We start from the raw sequence: 19,343 nt of genomic DNA, 5'->3' as shown, positions 1-19,343 counted from the left end.
GTTGCCTGGTGTCTCTGCTTTGTAGTTCCAGTTCCTGTGGCACCTGAGCGTAGGTTTGTTGTGGTATTTTTATAAGACTTTATCAGTTATGCTTTTCAAATTCCAGCTTTTGTTTAACCAACAGAGTCAGGAAGATATGAAAAAGTCACTGAATATGGCAAGAAGTACAATGAGGATTCTGTGAGCACTGGTCCTGATGCTGGGTGTGAGAGGCAATTTAATCCCTGTTCCTTCTGAATCAGAATAATCTATAACAAAAAGCTAAGATCTGCTCTGAGACATGAGAAGAGAGCCTGAATTAAGTCGTTCAGTCCTTCCACTCTTACAGAAACTTAGGCAACAGAGGTGTAAGCTTTCAGGAGGGAAACAATTCCAGTAAACACTTCCCAAAAAGCCACTTGCTGGACATGAGCATCCCTGGGGAGAGTCCTGCCTGCCAGCCCCTGTGTGACTGCAGCACCCCATACGCTTACTGGGCTGTGTTGTTTTTTGGTAAGAAAAGACCCTATTTCAAAATCTTAATTTACCACGAACTGGAATTGTTTTTTTTCGTGTTCGTCTCTATTTATAACTTCTCTTTCCTGCCCCTGCCTTTCCCACCTCGTGTTCACTCCGTGAGAATGGTCCTGCCTGGAAATGCTGAGCTCCAGCTGGTTGTTGACACTGACTCACAGGGAGAAGCAATTCCTTTTCCCTGCAGAGCTGCCCCACACTGTGTTGGTGTTGGGAACAGCTCTGGGAAGCTTCATCTTGATGAGCATTGTGCAGTACAAGCTGGGCCAGACCCCATGGCAGCCCTTGGAAAGCTGCTCAGAGCTAAACAGATACAAATGGTGCTGGTGCTCTAAGTCTGGCAGCTCAGCACACTTGGATCTTTGGTTTTTAGGGTTTGGTAGTGGGGGTTGGGTTGTTGGTTCGTGGGGGTTTTTTGTATCATGTAAATCCCTTGTTTGTGAAAAAAGGGTGTGTGTGTGTTCTCTGCAGGGTGAGATTGTAGTAAAGAATATATATACAAGTCTCTGGTGCTGAGGGTAAGAGAGGGTTTTTTTTGAAGCTGCCTGTGAAGAAATTGAAGGGTTCAGGTGGGAAAGCTGCAGCCAAATGAAAGGTGGCTCAGTGTCCCATGTCCCCATGGATAGAGAATGCTCTGCTGAATCCATGGGGCTCTTTTCATAGGCAGCAGAGCAAAGGGAGAACATGCTAGTGGGGAAGACTTACACAACAGAAATCAACAGTCTCTTCTAAACCATTGGGCCTGAACAGTTTAAAAAGCCCCAGTGAACATTGCCCAACTTTCTAGATGTGTACTGTGACATTACGCTGCTGTTGATTCTAGGAGAAAATAAACCCAAGCAGTGCTTCCAGGGCATTTGGCTTTGTTCCCGTATTTTATATTTAGTCGTTGGGTTATGTACGTCAGCAAAAACATGCTCATTCAACTCTGAAAGATCAGAGGTGGCTTAGTGACATCAAGGAAGGAGAAATGGGTGGGTGTGTGTTGAACCAAGGCGATACAAAGATCAAATATTCCGCATCTAGTGACCAGGCTCTTTCACAGGTTTATTTCAGGAGGAGTTAACTCCTTCACAGCATCTTGTGGGTCTTCAGCCTTTAACTTTTGTTTCTCCTCCTGCAGCGTCACGTTGAGGCTGGTCTGAGAGCACCCTCTGGTGTGCTGGCCCAGGGTCCTGCTGACCAAACAGGGTGAGTAGCTGTAGTTAGGGCTGTAGGGGTTTTGCTGAAGGAGGGGAAGGGCTGTCTGGCAGGCAGGCAATGTGCTAGCAGAGCTCTCTCTGCAGGGCAGGAGCTGCTGCTCGCCAGACAAATTCTAGTGGTTGGATTTATTTAAATTTATTACCATATATGTAGTGCTGGTGATGGGTGCCATTCCCTGGATGAGGAATGGCACGTAGTGTGAGGATACAAACTTCCCTGAGATGTTTCTGTTCTAAAAGCAGCGTTTTGAGGGACAATAGCATCAGGACCAGCACCTCCCTCCTCCTCCCTCCTGGGAACTGAAACCTGGCAGGGGGTTTGAATGCTTTCAGAAAACATGTTAAATCAGGGATTTCTAAGAATGAGTTTAAGGAAATAATGTCATACTGGGAGCACATGGGGAAGGGAGAACACTTGATTTGGTTTCAAACAGGAATATTCTCCACATCTGGAAGAATTCACAGTGCTTTTCCTTTGTGTTCTGTGTGCTTGTTTCCAGACAATGTCCTGGTCCAGAACTGCTGGGGAGCTGCAGACTAAGGTTCTCCTCATCCCTTGAAGTGCAGCACGTCTCCAGTTCCCAAAATGGAGGTAAACAGCCTCTTAACTATAGCATAGAATTTCTAATGCCATGCAGCAAAGAATATGTCCAAATGGTAAAAAGCTGTCATCTCAAACTTGCTTTGGATTTGTTTTTCCAGCTCTGCAATGAAGGTCTATTCTGATGCAGGTCTCAGGATCCGTGCTAATCCTCAGCCCTGACCCCTCTGAGGGGACAGAAGGGCTGTGAGTTTCCATCATCTGAGTCAGTGGCTACAGCTGATCGCTGAGGATGCTGCGTTCCCCACCCCAGCCCTGAAACTCATTAAAAATCCATAAAGCGGGGTTTTTTTCTGCCCTTCAGCAGAAAATAATTTGAAGAAAATGTCCTTCAAAAGCCAACGTTTCTTTAGAGCCGTTTTTCTTGTTGTTGTTGTTGATTTAAAAGAACTACACTTCTCTGAAAATTTAAAGCAAATCCTCTTAAAATAAATACCTCCTTTTTCAAAGCGGGCCTTGGGGAGGAAAGATGAGAAAGCTGCTGGTGTCACATTGCCACAGCAGAGAGGGAACGGGCTGCTCGGGGAGGGGGAGGCCAGCGGGGCCGGGCACGGGGTGGGGACAGACCCAAGGGCTGTGGGGTGGGAGGAGGGGTCCCCCAGCCTGGAGCTGTAGCTGATGCTCAGCAGTTCCCGCCAGGGAGATGTTGGGGGAGCCCCAGAGCACGCAGAGAGGAGTCGGCAGCCGGCGAGGAGGAGGCGATCGGCGCTGCCCGAGCCCCATCTGCAGGCGGCTGCTGCCCGGGAACCGCGACCGGGAGCGGGGCTGGGGATGGGAGAAGAGCTGGGGACAGGAGGAGGGCTGGGGACAGGAGCGGGGCTGTCACCGTCCCCCCCGCTCTCCCAGCCCGCACTGGACGTGTCCTCTCCCTCCCCAGAGCCTCGGCTCTGGTGATCGAGCCTGAGAGGGAGCGGTGCAAGGGGAACGGCCCCAGAGATGCTTTGAAGGAGCCTCTGTGAGAGCTCTTACAAGCCCCCAGTTTGGGATGAGGATCGATACCCGTGTCAGCATGGAAATGCAACTCATACGCCCCCGAAGATGCCTGCTCTCGAATCCTGCAGCTGTTTGGGTACAGTCCCAAGCTGTGCCAGGGGAGGTTTAGATTGGATACTAGGAAAACACTTCTTCACTGAAAGAAATTAAACGCTGGCGCAGGCTGCCCAGCGAGGTGGTTGAATCACCATCTCTGGAGCTGTTTAAAAGATGTGTAGATGTGGAGCTGAGGGACATGGTTTAGCATCAGACTTGGCAGGTTTGGGTTAATGGTTGGACTCGATCTTAAAGGTCTTTTCCAACCAGAACGATTCTATGACTGACAGAGGTGTCATTGTGAGTCCCCAGATGCACCCAGGAAGCTCTCAGGAGGCTGATTTCACTGCTGAGTATACTCGATGGCAGCACTCTCACCCAAGGCCAGGCAGATGTGCCATTCAATGTCCTTTAATTTTATTGGTCCCATTAAATGTGCATGAAATGTTCTGCTCCTCACACAACCAGTGGGGAACTTCGTGAATTGTTTGCACAGGTTCTGATTTAACCCAGGGTATGTGGTTGAAAGGAATGAAACCCCTCCATAATTTAATTCCTGCAGAAGTCAGGTGCTCACATTGTGCATTGCAAATCAAACCCAAGCAAGTGTGAGGGCTTTGGAGCCCCCACACGGTGACCTGCAATTGGACCTTCTGCACCACACCAGAAACTGCAGCCATGTGTCTGCCACCTTGTTGCTTGAGATACGTGTCCTGGAGGGTCTGCCTCCCTGGGGCTGACTCCTACAGAACTGGCCAGGAGTGGCAGCTCTGTCAGGTCACTTTGATTTCTCCTTGCCTTTGGTAGCTACCTGGTTAAAGATGAAATAGATGAAGGAAAAAGAAAGAGGCAGCAGGTGCTGTGGCAGGTGGAGAGCAGGTTGTGTTACCTGTTCTGAAGCTCCTTTGCTGCTCTTGCTCAAGGTTTTTCCCACATGGGGTATTAATGTAAATTTTTCTCTTGCCTTACTGCTATTTTTCTGTATAGACTTGGGCCTTCTACACTCAAATTTGCCTGGAATGAGCCAAATTCAGAAATCACAGCAGGGAGGGAGAAGGAAGCTATGGCCGTGGACAGACAGGCAATGCGACTGCATAAGCTTCACTTGCTAAGGAAATGAGGCAAAAAAAGATTCAGACTCCCTGGCTGAAGTGATAGAGAAATTTGTATTCCCGTTTCCCTTGGCAGCAGTGCTGCACTGTGACAGGACATCTTTTGTCACTTCTCTAAACAAAGAGCAGCTGGAAGAGCATGATAAATCTTCCCCTTGCCCCACCCCGCTACTGAAATAACTCAGAAGTGTCAGTTCAGAAAAGGATGTGCTGCATTTCTTCCCCTTATTAGCAGATATAACAAGCCTGCTTTTGATAATCTGGCCTGCTTGGAAATGTCAGCCCTTCAATTTTCCATCTGAATGAGTAAATGGAACTCTCTTACATTGATCCTGCAGCGTGCCAGGGAATCTGTGTCCTCTCTGGGTAGCTCCATCCTATAAAGCACTGAAGCTCATAGCATAACAACACAATTTCCAGGTGTACCTGGCTTTCCAGGAGCTACCTGCTGTTGCCTGATAAGGGTGCCTGTTGTGCTCAGCTTTCCCTTTAAGTGCATCATTACTGCAGGTAAAACTTGTTGCAGAAGACATCACTTCCTTGAGAGAGATGGCTGGAGGAAAACCTGACAGGAAACCCAAACCCTAGGTGTCTGTGCTTGGTACTGGCACAAACAGAAGTTGTGTGGAAGGTGTGTGTGCGTGGGGGGGGGTGACAGTGACAACACAGGGACCAACGTTACATCCATCTGGGAAGGGAATCGTGAGCTTTCAATGGCAGAAATCTGCGTGGTGGAGAATTTCCTCCCACTTGTCACGCTGTGACTGCAGTGCTGCTGGTAGAGCTTCCTCCAGGTGGGTTTGCAAGGAGAAAAAGGACCGGTCCACTTACACAGCTAATATACACCAAAGGAATGTTGTGGGGGGGTTCTTTGTTGTTGGTTTTTTTTTTTGTTTGACTTTTTTGTTGTTGGTTTTTGGGGGTTTGTTTGTTTGTTTTTCTAGTTTGCCTTTTCCCCTGCATTGTCCGATTTAATAATTTGACAGCCTTTTTCCATCTGTTGGCTCCCGAGGGACGCTGTGGGGTCGGTGGGTCCGGGCAGGGGGAATGTCCTTTCAGTGCCCCATTGCCAGCACCGAGTCGGGCCGGGCTCTGCAGGCCGGGAATCCTACAGCAGCCTCCGGACCATCCCCTTCTGAGACGCAGGGAGAGAGCTGCGATCCAGAGGGATGCTCGGGGGGCGTACGGGACTTGCTGTAAGGAGCCCACAGCTCCGGGCTGTGATGCTGACAGGGGCGGTTCGGACACCCCCAAGCGGAGCCCTCCGCCGGTGCTACCGAGGCTCTGCAAGGCATCCCAGAGGCAGCACCCGGGGCTGCCAGCCTCGTTTGGGCCGCCCCCGGTCCGGTCCGGCCCGGCCCGGTTCCCGCCCCCTCCGCCCCGCCCCGCCGTGTCCCCGCGCGGCTGCCGTAGGGCTGCACGTGGCTCTCTGGCGCCGCGTCCGCGCCGTGGGGGGGTTCGGCAGCGCCCGCGTAAGTGGCGGCGAGAGGCGGGGACTGGACCGGCACCGGGACCGGAACCGGGAGCGGGGCTGAACGGGACAGCGGCCGCGGGTTCTCCCGCCCGGTGCTCGGGGACGATGCTGCGGTGGGGGCTGAGGGTTGTGAGCCGCGGTCTCTCCGCCCCGGAAAGCGCGGCGTGCGGCGGGCCCTGGTCTCGGCTGCGGAGCGTACGTACCGCCGGGCCCGCTGAGACACCGGGGGGACCGCATCGGCTCGTCCCCTCTAAACCCCCCCTGTGTGCTGGGGAGCCTTCCCCACCAGGGGGGGCTAAACCCCTGGGGAAGGGGGTTTGGGCGGGGAGAGCGCGGGGGTGGGTGCCCGCCATGCCCCACCGCATCCCGGCTGCTCCCGGGATGCAGCTGGAGCTTTTCCCGTCCGTTTCTCGCTGAGTCCTGTTTGCTGGTTTGTTCTTGCAGGTTGTCACAATGGCAGAGGATCTGAGAGCAGAAGCTGCCAGCCAGATGAAGACGCTGAACAGCAGCAGTGAGGTGGTTGAGAGGCTGGAGGAAAACGGGCACCAAAGTAAAAGGCTGAAGAGAGATGCAGATGAGGAGGATGCAGAGGATCAGAATAAAAAGTCACCCAAAAGGAAGATCGTGTTACTGATGGCATATTCGGGCAAAGGGTACCATGGGATGCAAGTATGTGGTCTGACAGAGCAAGGCAGCCTCCTGGTTTTGTTGAAGTCTGTGAGCACAGAGGTTGAGCAGGGAAGCAGCTGCAGCTTGAAAAGCTGGGGCAAGACCTGTGCATGCCTGGGTTCAAAGGTTTGGCACTAATGAGAATTAACAAAGTCAGTGGTAGTTGGTGATTTTAGTGGGTCTGCCTTCAGTGTAGAGTATCAGCAGAAGATCTTTCCAAGACTGTGCTGCAGATAAGGCTCTTGAGGAGACTGAAAGCATAGGCACTGCTGTTCTTCCAAAGCTTGCAGTGCTGTCTCATGATCCCCTCTGACCAGTGCTCCAGCTTCTCGTTTGAAGCTTTGCATTTCAAAGCAGTTGAGCAAAGTTTTCTTAAATTTAGGCTTCACGTTGTCTCACTGTGTCAGGTGAAACATGCAGATTCTGGAGAACTGAGCTGCATTTTTTTTTGAATGAAAATCTGCACCACATTAGCATGTGGAAGAAAAGGGATGTTGCTTTGCTACAGGACCAGCTTAGGAGCAGTGCCCCAGACCTGCCCATGCAGTGGCTGCCTTGCAGCACCTTGAGTTGGCAGATGGAGGGTGACTTTGCCCCATCTGCTGCTCCTCTTAGTGTGCTGCAAGGTCCACACGTGCTTTTGGGGGAGGACTTAAAAAAAAAAGCTCCACAGGTTAATTGATAAGACTGCACACTGACAGGCAAGGAAGCCTTTCTTGCTGTTGCAACAAAGTAGGTTTGTTCCACAGCAGTAAAACTCACATGTATGTGTACATCCCTGTGTCTGTCTGCTTCACTGCTCTTGTAACTGAGTGGTGTGTGCTGAGGGTGTGTACTTTTCAGCCTTACACATCTCACAGCTCTCATCTTTGGTTATCCAATTATTACTGTTTTTCATATTTTTACTGTACACCCTCTTTTAGAGAAATGTGGGATCTTCACAGTTCAAGACGATTGAAGATGACTTAGTATCTGCCCTTGTTCAGTCAGGCTGCATCCCAGAAAACCATGGGGAAGATATGAAGAAAATGTCTTTTCAGCGGTGTGCTCGCACAGATAAGGTGTGTTGGGTAGGGCCTGTGCTCTCATAACTGGTGTATCCCTGCCAGTGCCACTGGGGTTGACTGGTGAAGCACTGTCTAGAGTTGAGATCCAATAGCAAATACTGCTGGCAGTGAATGCTGTTTGAAACTTTTCCCTTCATCCACACTAAAGCGAATGGAAGGCACAGGATATTGATTAGATGGTATTTGTAAAGCTGATGTTTTGTACCTAAACATTCTCAGCATTTCTGTCACATTCCCCTGTTTCAGCCTCCCAACCTGCTGCTGCTCCTTGCTGTTGCTGCCTGCCTGTTGGGGAACTTGAGAATTCAGCTGGATTTACACCTGTGGAGTTCTAAGTCTGAACTGAAGTTCATGGCTGATCTTGTGTATAAGCAATTTGTTTTCAATTGGTGCTTTAATTAATAGCAATCAAGTACAGTGAGATGTCACAGAAGGGAGTGTAATATTCTAGCTGGTGTGGCTATGCAGCACCAGCAGCCTTCCAGGCATGCTCTTGGCTTATATTTCTGCCTGTGGTCTTGCTTTTGCCTCATTTCAAGCTGAAATGACCGTTGGGAAAAAGAATAAGCTTGTTCTCCAGCTGTTCAAATTCTGCAAGTGCATCCTAGAGCTTCCAAGGTACATACTTATGTGTCTCTGTGTTTATGGTTTTTATAGGGTGTGTCTGCAGCTGGACAGATTGTGTCACTAAAGGTCAGGCTAATAGATGACATCTTAGAAAAGATCAATAACCATCTTCCTTCTCACATCAGAATTCTGGGTAAGGATACTGGAATAGGCAGAGAAAATGTTTTCCAAGAACATGTATCTCTTGTAGAAGGTTTCTCCCTTATCATTACAATTTTACTCATGAGCAGTTTAGTCTGAACATGAATCTGTATGCTGCCATTTGTTTGATATTAGTGTCCTATAAAAGAAATCTTTCTATCTTTCAACTATATTTTTTTTTAAAAATATGCTTCCTAGTAGGAGCAAGATCCCAATCAGGTTGTAACCTACTGATTCAGAAACCTAATGTCACTTTTAAAACAAGGTCTGAAGAGAGTCACTGGGGGATTCAACTCCAAGAACAAATGTGATGCCAGAACGTACTCTTACATGCTGCCAACATTTGCCTTTGCCCATAAAGACCATGAGGTGCAAGAAGAGGTTTTTCGACTGGACAAAGAGACCCTCAGAAAAGTCAATAAACTGCTTGCTTGCTACAAAGGAACACACAACTTCCATAACTTCACATCTCAGAAGGGACCCAAGGACCCCAGTGCCAAGAGGTACATCATGGAGATGTACTGTGGAGAGCCATTTGTGAGGGAAAACATTGAGTTTGCAGTGATCAAAGTGAAAGGGCAGAGTTTCATGATGCACCAGATAAGGAAGATGATTGGGCTGGTGATAGCTGTTGTGAAAGGTTATGCTCCTGAGGACATCATAGAGCGTAGCTGGGGAGAGGAGAAAGTAGATGTCCCCAAAGCTCCAGGACTTGGGCTGGTCTTGGAAAGAGTACACTTTGAAAAATACAACAGACGTTTTGGAAATGATGGACTGCATGAGCCATTGGAGTGGACAGAGGAGGAGGAGAAGATCGCTGTTTTTAAAGAGCAGTATATCTATCCCACCATTATCAACACAGAAAGGGAGGAGAAATCCATGGTGAACTGGCTGAGCACCCTCCCCATTCATGACTTCAACTCTTCTGCTGTTGAGAGTCAAGCCAACAACAAAACCTCAAAGGTAATGATTGAAGCTGTTGTTTTATCAAATGGAAACTGTCAAGTTGAAGTAGCTTTTCCTTCAGTCACACTTGTTTTTTGTAAACATGCCCTGGAAGATGACACTCATCCAGGGTATGAAATGTCTATTATCTTTTCTGTCTTTGTGCACTTGATGATAGTGGATTGAACTGTACAAAATGTTATCTTTGAAGGATTTTGCATGGGGCAGTTGAGGGAGGAAGGAAGGAACATTTTAAAGCACAGGTCAGCTTACAGAATCACAAACTAACAACAGAAATTGTGGACATGTTACCAGCCTTTGCTGTTGTGAGGCTGGATGGGAGATTAGTTTTCTGGCTCTTTGTATTCTCTGATTTTGGGCTAGTTCTCATTTTGTGTTGTGTGCCCTGTTCACTAGATAAGGTTTAGAACTAAGGAGAAATTTTGGACTATTTTTTTTCTTTTTTAAATAAATCCACCATAAGTTCAAGACAGTCCATCAGAACAACTACTGAGTAAAAGAGGATATCATAGAATCTGATTTCTGACAACCTGAACTGCTGTCAGCAGTGAGTTGCTATAACACAAGTGTAGAATACATTTGTAACCAAAAGAAGATGACACTTTAATTGAAGGAATTCTTTTTCTGGTGGAGATGTTTCTAGCTTAACAAGAGTGGAAAGATGTTTGGGGTGTGCTAGAAGTAGGTTGGAAACCATATGAGAAATCTTGAGTCAAACTGTGTTTCAACAACAACCCCTGAAGTGACTTGAAATACACCAGTGCTTGAATGAACAAGTCCCTGATCAGCCAAAAATTAACTTTGAAGCAAGTCCTGCTTGGGTGGGGGATTGGACTTGATGACCTAAAGATACCTGGCAGTTCTTTATGTAATTCAAATGTTCTTGGTTAGAGGGCTGGCAAATCCTTGAAAGATGAATGTTGAGCAGGGCTAAAACTTCTGTGTGGTGTGACTCAGAAGAAAATAACATTTTTTCACCTACTGCATTCTTTAAAATTTATTTTGTGTACCTAATGATCCTGCACTTAAGAATGTTAGGTTTAATCCCATCTCTGCCATTGTTTGAGTATGAGAAAGAGTTTTGACTTTGAAAATTAAATATACAGCTTCATGCAATAGTACGAGCAAAATCCCAGGTATTTCTTAGGGTTATTTTTGTACTTGTATTTTTTTCCTGAAGTGTAGTGCTGCACGAGGACATTTGTGACAGAAGGTTATGGCAAATGTCCCATTAATTTAGTTAAATGGGACCCAAGGACTTTGGTGCAGAGAGTCCTTACCTGTCTCAGGGGTCTTGATGATAATATTGACAGGACTTAACTGCTGAGTTGATGAATTGCTAGCAGGAGGCGGGTCTGCTTGCTTTAGATAAACTCCACCAAATACAGTTTTGACATCATAGTTAGCACCAGCTGTCTGGAGAAGGATAAATAAGGGATGATATGACAGAATCCTTTGAGATTTTGCAGGCTCTTTGCACTTCAATGAGCTCTACTTGGCTGTCACGAAGGCAGCTGTCTAAGTGTCTCAGAATTTGTTTTGTACTGGGATAATAAATTGTCAGTGTTAAATGCATGAGATTTGGGAGTTTGTACGTTTTCAGCAAGTGATGGTGAGGAAAAAAAGGAGTAACTACAAGCATGTTGTCATGTTACCCTTTCTTTATGAAATCTTTCGATGCCAATCATTCTGGTAAAAATACATGTTTCAAAAAATCACAACCCCCCCCAGATTTATCACACTGTGTTGACTCCTGAAGGAGTGGCTTCCTCTTAAGAACTCAGACTTCAGTTTCCTTGTAAATTGGTAACATTTCCAGTATTTGCCTAATACTATTCTGTACAACAAACCACTGTTAAACAAATGTGAGCCCTTGCATATCTCTCATGCAGGTTAGACATAAATTCTCTGCAGCAAACAAACAAAACTCTCAAATCTGGCTCTAGGCAATGTAACAGGATTTTTTTTACTTGCAAAACAAACCAAAAAGACTTGCTAACTTGTTTCACCTACATTTATTTTAAACATCAGCATTTCAGGCTATTACCCCACTTTAAGTTTCCCCACATAAGGCAGGTTGTAATCATGCAGTTGTAAATATAAATGAGATTTCTGCTGCTGGTGTGTATAATCTAATGTACAATTTCTTTGCTGTAAGAAGTGTTTACCATAACAGAACTTTGCTACAATAGGTAGGTCTAAGACACAAGCCCCATTTTCTTATACTTTTGGGGAAGTTTGAAGTCAATATCTTTGATTTAGGTCAGCCTCTAGGTATAAATGAAATACTGACAAACCATTTTCTATTTGACTTTACAGAACAGCAGTGATGTTGAAGGCAGTGATGATGATGATGATTCTGACTGAGCCTCAAAGTGTCTGGACACGAGACCCGTGCTGCTCACCCTTCCCTTTGCCTACAAAAAAAGTGGCCTTTTAAAATCCAAGAATCCAGTAAAGGAGGGGTTTGTGTGCTTGCAGAACAAGAACCAGATGGCCAGGAGAAGCTGGGTGGGAAAAACAGTGCAGTAGAAAAAGGCTTTTTATACCACTGCCTGATTCACCTGACTGGTATACTTGAAAAATAATGTAACAAGAAAGCAGCTTTCTAAAAGAATCTTGTAATGCAGGAGGTCTTAATAGCTATTTGCATAATGTTTTTATTACATGTTTACCTGCAAAATAGTATTTTAAATATGTACAACCTCTACAAAAAAAAGAGGGTCAGAGTCTTTCAGCGCTGTATGAAAAAATACAGAAGTGGTTGAAATTCTGGAACGGACTCGTAATTCAAAGGGCACAGCACCCAGTGTGGTGGGGAGGGAGATCAAGGCTGGGACGGCGCAACCTCCCCGTTGTCCGAAAAAACCGAACCCCACTTGGGCCGAACCGGACCTGGGACCCGCCCGCTGAGGGGGCGCATGCGCCGAGCTCCGGTGCTCCCCCGTCTCTTTGCGGTGGGACTGTCGGGGTGGGGTTACTGCCCCCCCCCCCCCCCCCCCCCCCCCCCCAAGGTGAGAGGCGATGGTACCGCCCGGCGGGGCGGAGCTGTGGCCGGGAGGGGGCGCTGCGGTCGCGGTGCCCGGCGCGGCGGGGAAGGGACCTGGAGCGGGGGACGGAACCGGGGAACGAACCGGGGAACGAACCGGGCACCCAGTGGTGTCAGAGGTGAGCGAAGGGCTGGGGACGGCGGCCCAGGTGTGTGCCGGGGCGGGGGAACGGGGCAGCCAGCGCTGTCAGCGGTGAGGGAAGGTGTGGGGGCGGTGGAAAGGTCGGGGTCAGTGTGGGCGCTCTGAGGGAGGGTTTCCCGCCCCGCTCGGGCCCAGGTGCCGAACCGGTGCTGTTGAGAGGGGCACTGGGCTCTGTTGGGTTCTGTCCTGGAAGATGGAGGTGGTAAATATCCCTTCCCCCCCCTCCCTCTGCGGGGGGTACCGCAGCTCCTCGGGGCCGTGCGGTGAGTGGAAAGTTCCTGTCAGGGAAGGTGCGTGTGAGGCTGCTGGCACCGGCACCGGTACCGGTACCGCCGGGCTCCTGGGGTGTCTACTAGCAGGGAGGGTTTGGCAGTGCGTTGTAGGCTCAGATAACTTTAGCTTTGTGCTAAAGCTTCTTGCCAGCCCCGCCAAAGAGCGCTGCAGGGCTCACCGCATTTTCAAAGCTGCGTTCGACTCAGCCCGGGTCAGGTTTGTGCCGGTGACCTGCGAGGCTGTGGTGGATTTAGGGGATAAATCAGCAGCGCTTTCCCAAACCAGCGGTCTGGGATTTGTGTGAGCGAGGCCAAGCAACCCCGTTCCAGCCTCCATCATCCCCAGGTGGGTGTCGGGCCTGGCTCTGATCCCTTCACGCAGACCCCAGGACACGAGTCCGTGTGCTGAGGGGACCTCCAAGCACGAGTGGGCTGTCCCGGGTCCTCTCCTGAATGTACCCAGTGAAGTCTTGGGATGTGCTGCAGGAATCTTCTGCATTGAACTGCCAGGAATATAGCAACGAGAAAAAGCTACCAGGATGATAAAGAATTCAAGTGGTTAAACCGAGTTATGACATCGATGATCATTGGGACGACCTTTCCCTATAAAAGTTGGGCAGGAAGCAATTCTGTGGCTATAAAGACCATTTCCTAGCAGAATAAAGAGGATGGAAAAGTGAAATCAAAGGTAAAGGTGGGTAGAGGCTTGGAAGGGGTAGACTGATGCACTGTTTGATAGATAATGAGATGCTTTATTAGGCTGGCTTCATTTTAGTTCCAAAATAGTACTTCCTATAGGGAGTCATAATTAGTTTTGTTAACAGTTTAAAAAAAAAAAAGTTGTGACCTTTAAAATAACACTATTATATCTAGTACATATATGAATCATTTATAATAAAGTATTTGCTGTGTAAGTTTTAAGCTTTGTAATTAAAGATAATTGCTTTAATGAGATTTTCTGTAATTGTAACATTATATCTAATACTAATTATTATACAATTAAAAAACCCTCTGGAGGAAATCTTAGTAGGCACTGCACATCTCATTTTCCATGCATTGGGCTTAAATTTGTACCCTCTCTGCCTAATTTGTTGCTTCCTTTAATTGCTGCTGCTGTCAGAAATTGTACCTTTTTTTTTGTAATTTGATACCCTGATAGAGATTGGTTTCCTTGCTGTCGCCTCTCTTTAGGGTGCTGTTAAAGAGCTTCTGTTGTGGGGTTAAAGAGATGGTAAATACATTCTAGACCAGCATGCTGATAGATTTGTATCTTCATAGCTTTTAGGTATGCAACTGTATTGAGTTGATTGTGGCCAATTTTTGACAGTTTGTATTGCTACTCTCTTTGGTTCTTTTTTATATTCCACTATATTAAATATTGAAATTGATTTTTTTTTTTTTTTTTTTAAAGTTTCTCTGCAAGCAGAATGCCTTCTGTTCTTCAAGTGGCTGAACATTACCCAGGAGCAAAGTGGAGCAAACTTGTCAAGTCTGCATAGTTCCTTACCCACTCCACCCAGCAGGAACCCATCTTCAGCAGGTACAACCAACAAGCTGTGATAAAAAGCAGATGATTTTGGTCCCAAGGCCAGTTCCTGCACAGCAGCAGGTATCAGATTTGCATAGCATATCTGTTAATTTATGTCATTTGCAGTGGCTACCCAACTCTCAGTTTAAATATTCTGGTGCTGGATTTTAACTTTCATTGAGTCAGATTAATTTCATGCTTCAAGTTTCAGACAGGTGTGGTAGGTTGCAGGTAAGTTACAAGGTGCAGCAAGAGGGAGCAGCATGCTAACTTCTCCCTGTGTCCTGGTGTTGGTGTCATTTGTGCTTTATGTTGAGACTTTGTGGATGACAGAATTTATTACTCCAGCTTGGGAAGAAAGGAGCAAATTAAGTAATTTTAATAGCTTTTGCAAAATAATTTACCACACACTAATTTGCTTCAGATAGCTGCTGTATAGCACATCTGGGTGTAAATCTTTCTTGACAGTAGAAAAATATCTTCATTTAAATTTAGAATGTTCTGTAAATAGTTATATCTCTGTTTGGGTTTTAATTAGTGATGCAGACATGCCATATAAAGGTGGGTTTTTTGGAGAAAGAAAATTAATGTGAAGGAATCAGGCAGATTCTATTTGGAAATAGAATTTGTTCATCTAATGAAATCCTAGAAATATTTAACTACACATAATCAATTATTTTAACTTATTATGCAGTGTATTTAGAATAAAGGGGGAGAAATAAGTATGAAAATTTGTGCTGCTTGTGCTTACTTGCCAGCAGTTGCAGGATTCTTATGTCTTAATAAATATCATCAACTAAATATATTTTTAGATGAACTTTTTAGAGAATTCTGTCCATCTGCCACCTGACAAAGCATTTTAGTTCTGTGAAAATTCTCAGTGAATCAGCCCTGCTCTTCTCATGAGATCTAGAGATACTATAATTTATGAGGTAAAAATAAAGTTCTCAAGACTAAGTAGCACTGCATCCCAAACTTCTGTACTGATTTCTTCTACTTGGATCAGTAGAAGAAAAATCTCTCAGCATTATTCTGCCAGGATTAATAAATGATGCTGTGCTGGCTTTGCAAACTGCCTTCCATATTCAAGTGGTTCAGAGGTTCTAAAGGATCCATTGCAAGAACTCTTCCTGACACTGAAGCAGCAACAGATGGTACTGAAGGAAGTTGCTACTAGGTAATTGAGACAAATCCATTTGCAGTCTTTGAGTTAATTTTCTGGGGGTACATTACCATCCAAAATAAGGTATTTATGTAATACCTTTTCAAGTGTTAAATGAGTGGCCTTGTTTTATCCTTACTACAGGATAAATTCCTTTATGCAGAATGTACTTGCATCCCTGATGTATAATTTTAGATCATTCTAAGATTTTAAAAGTCTTAATAATTCCTTGGCAATTGTTAGCAATTACATAACAATTCCAAATTATTTTGACATATCTTGTAGTTTTTTTGATGAATAGTTACAAAAATGTAGGAGTTGTAAGCCAGCTTATCTGGGTAACTTTACAGATAGTGGTGATTTCCTCTTGTCTTGTTCTGATCTTGAGTGTTATTGCATTTACTTAATGTTGGCATAAAAATTAATCTACTGATTTACTTTCAGCTACCTTTATGCTTCTGTACTTAGAATAAAGTACTAAGAATAAAGTAATATTCTTTATTACTGCTTTTGAGTAGTTAGTAATGCAGCTCAGTATGTTAAGGTTTTGCTTTGTTTTACAGAAATCTGTGTGTATTGCCAGCTGTAGCTGTTGCTCCTCCATATCTGCATGTGGCAAATCCTCCTTATAGATCCACCCGTGAAATGAAGGTCTTAAAGTTTAATCTAAAGAAACAGATGCTCCTTCCATTCAATGCAGCAGATAGCAATGACTCATTTTCTACAGTTTCCAGATCCCCAACTGGTGCAGCATGATTCAGGTATTTAAAAACCCTCCAGCTGTTATAACTGTGTGGATGTGCTTTCTGTAATTGTTGAATGCTACCTGCAGAACCTTCAAGTCCTTGTTTCATAAACAGGCAAGATGGAAGCTATGGATGTCTTGCTTCAGAAGCTGAAAGCAAGAGGACATCATGTGCTGATTTTGACTCAGATGATTCCTGTGCTTCATATTCTGAAGCTTTACTTGAACTTCCATTTTCTCACATGCATAAGAATTAATGAGAGTGGTGCTCACAGTTGGCATTGTCTGGTAAGAGGTCCTCTTACTCAAGCTATAGTGAATAGATGCTCAGAGTGGGAGGGGAAAATGCTCAAGGGAAGTCTAATGCATTTCCAAGATTCATTTGCATAATTTCATTAGTTATTTAAGCAATTATATATGTAGCTTTAGCTCTAAGTATGTAATTATGTACAAACTGTGTCTGTCATATTACTATTTGAATGAGACATTCAAGGTGTTACCACGAGGTATGCCACTATTTGTCTTACATTTATGAGTAATTTGTGCTTGAAATACAGGCCTTTTATTTCACAATGTTGTTCTGATTAATTGCTTTTGCTTTTATTACCTGTAGCTATCTGTATCATCTGTATTTTAAGTGTGGTTGCTGCTTTTAGGTTGGCATTTCCTCAGCCTTACTCCAGGGGCTTTTGTTTTTTTGTAGAGTGCCCTGGCATTGCCTGAGGATAGATTGAAAGTATGCTCATTTCCCTCCCCAGAAAGATTCTCAGTATCCTCTGGGGCCTACAATTTGAGCAAATATTAACAATATGCTTAAGGTATTATTTTCTTTTTTTTTTTTATTTCAAATTTCAGCATTATGCTTTCTGTCAGATGCAGTAAGAAAACATAAAGGGGTACTTTAAAACCAGCCAAAAAAAGACAGCACAGTAGAAGGGATTTACTTCAGTTAATAGACAAGAAAACTGATGAAGGATGCACAGAATGTAATAATAGCCCAGGTGTGCTTAGTCATAGGGCATAATGTAATTACTGTAATAGATCTTCAGACTTTTGTCTGGTTGACTGCACTGTAAATTAATATTTTTAACAGTACACAAATTAATTTTGAATTGCTTAGATTTGTAATGCAGGCAATCAGATAACTTAAAATACTTGCAAGCTTAATGTAATAAGTAATAAGAAAGCAATTTTTCTAATCTCGTTCTGTGGTGTTTATTTAGAAATTTAAGCTTTAATAATGTGAATTTGTATTAAGTTGCTTGTCTCCCCATTTCAGGAATCCATAAAAAAAATCAACCAAGACAAGCAATTCTTCTGTGCTGTCCTTTCTTTCCACACTCCTTCCCCAAGTGTCAGCCATGTAGATGCAAATACTGTTGTGACATCATATGTCTTCTTCAATACTTGAAATCATGGTTCTGTAAGGCTCTTTGCTCTGAATATGGAAAAGAGGATTCCAGGAAGTTTACAGAAGAGACACAGTCTGAGATAAGAGGTGGCATAGGTTCAGAGTTGCATGATTCAAGAAATACCACTGTTCCTTCACATGTAGAACAGCAAGCTAGCTTTGTGGATCAGGTATGATGATTTCTCTTGTTTTATGTAAACCTTTGGAAATATTTTAAATTTGCTTTCCCATGCAGCAATCAAAATGGCTTTCATGAAGTACTTTACTTCCACTCCATTTCCATTACACTGCTCAGTGCAACCTTTCAATATTGAAACAATCAGAGGAGGTAATCTGAGCTTGTTGATAGATCTGTTAATGTACTGAAACACTTAAGTCACCAAATGTTCTCCTGAGGATTGTCAGTTGCATTGGACTAAATTCTACCTTGTGATATAAAACTGTTTTACAGTCCTGTGCTCTCTTAAAGGCCTTTCATCTGTTTCTTCTTAACCATGAAATGACTTATGCTTTGCATTCTTTAAGTTCTGTCTTTCCCCTTTGGCTCTTTGTGCAGAACCCATTTGGCAGCCTGCTTTCAAACAGCCACTCAAAAACTGGATAATAACTTAGATCACTGAGGCATAGAATGGGACCTTAAAGATCATCTAGTTCCAGCCCCCTGTGGTTATCTTTTTTTTCAGTTAGAAAAAGGGAAACCAGTAGCTGGAACCTATTCTCAGTGGTACTGGTGGGACATGAGCACAATACCAGAATGTCAGATTTTTGGTCATTAGATTTCTTTTCTACCTTAAATATGGGGCTATTATGTGCAACTGAAAGAAATACACTTCCTTAGGGTTTTTTTTCCTACTTGTTTTTAAATCACTATTTACATGTTTCTGATTCAAAAGCTAAATAACTAGCAGTGTGTCAATGTTTTTTCTGAACAGCTTAAGCCAATTGAAAAGTATGCATTGAATTTCTTGGAATTGTTTCATACTTTTAATGGCAAAAAAAGCCAGAAAGTCAGCAAGGTAAGTGACTATATTTAATTTTCTGAATGAGTGATACAAACAGAATAGGACTCCTTTTATACTGTTGTCAGATTTTTCTATTTTATTTGTTTATTTGGGTTGTTTTGTTTATAAGCACTGCAATATTGTTTGAAAGGATCATGAGGAACCACCTCAGTTCCTAATTAACAGACAGACACTTTTCCCTTTCTCCTGGCATAAGGGCCTTACCCAAGAAAAAAACCTCAGTTTAACTAACTTTGCTGTGACATTTAGCCTGTAGAAAGTGAGTTAATTACGTCATTACTAAATCTGTGGCTGTGTACTGCTGTCTGCCTATTTATTGTGAAAATTAGCACAACCCCTACAGATCCCTTTCTTTCCTCTTTCCCTTCTTTCTGCATTTCTTCCTTTGCCCCCTAGGAGGCTTTTATCTCCGTGCTCCGGGCGCAGCAGGGTCTCGCTCGGCCTGGCAGCAGTCAAGTTTAATTTGCATTTTTTTTACTCTTAATTTTCAAGAAAACCTCCAGAATTGTGACTACTGAATTTTCAGTGATGCCGAACCCTCCTACCCCCCTATACCCACGCTAACAATAAAGCTCACTTTTCTGCCCTGTTCCCGAGTTTTCTTCCTGCTC

At 44.7% G+C, this 19,343-nt stretch overlaps 1 protein-coding gene and 1 non-coding gene across 20 annotated transcripts; both read left to right on the top strand.

Moving 5' to 3' along the window:
- The first annotated feature begins 5,860 nt into the window (after positions 1 to 5,860).
- Positions 5,861 to 19,322, top strand: PUS1 (pseudouridine synthase 1). 19 transcript variants are annotated; one of them, XM_071762832.1, is made up of 12 exons: positions 5,924 to 6,126; positions 6,376 to 6,600; positions 7,524 to 7,661; positions 8,325 to 8,427; positions 8,701 to 9,398; positions 11,721 to 12,643; positions 14,402 to 14,473; positions 15,402 to 15,569; positions 16,118 to 16,315; positions 16,415 to 16,587; positions 17,579 to 17,880; positions 18,619 to 19,322. In XM_071762832.1, the coding sequence occupies exons 1-6, from the start codon at positions 6,037 to 6,039 to the stop codon at positions 11,766 to 11,768; spliced, it is 1,302 nt and encodes a 433-aa protein (XP_071618933.1). In that variant the 5' UTR covers positions 5,924 to 6,036; the 3' UTR covers positions 11,769 to 12,643; positions 14,402 to 14,473; positions 15,402 to 15,569; positions 16,118 to 16,315; positions 16,415 to 16,587; positions 17,579 to 17,880; positions 18,619 to 19,322. The 19 variants fall into 19 exon arrangements, with proteins under 19 accessions (XP_071618939.1, XP_071618940.1, XP_071618933.1 ...); XM_071762830.1 differs by having other exon boundaries at positions 11,721 to 12,599; positions 15,432 to 15,569; positions 17,003 to 19,322; XM_071762835.1 differs by lacking the exon at positions 15,402 to 15,569 and adding an exon at positions 17,003 to 17,117 and having other exon boundaries at positions 17,728 to 19,322.
- Positions 16,963 to 17,102, top strand: LOC139805392 (small nucleolar RNA SNORA49). Its single transcript, XR_011729798.1, has one exon. It is a non-coding gene; the product is annotated as a small nucleolar RNA SNORA49 (small nucleolar RNA).
- Positions 19,323 to 19,343: the final 21 nt, after the last annotated feature.

Source organism: Heliangelus exortis, chromosome 19, assembly GCF_036169615.1.
Source record: "Heliangelus exortis chromosome 19, bHelExo1.hap1, whole genome shotgun sequence".
Taxonomy (NCBI): Eukaryota; Metazoa; Chordata; class Aves; order Apodiformes; family Trochilidae; genus Heliangelus; species Heliangelus exortis.
The sequence above is the reverse complement of the archived record's forward strand: the minus strand, read 5'-3'. Positions and strand labels throughout refer to the sequence as shown.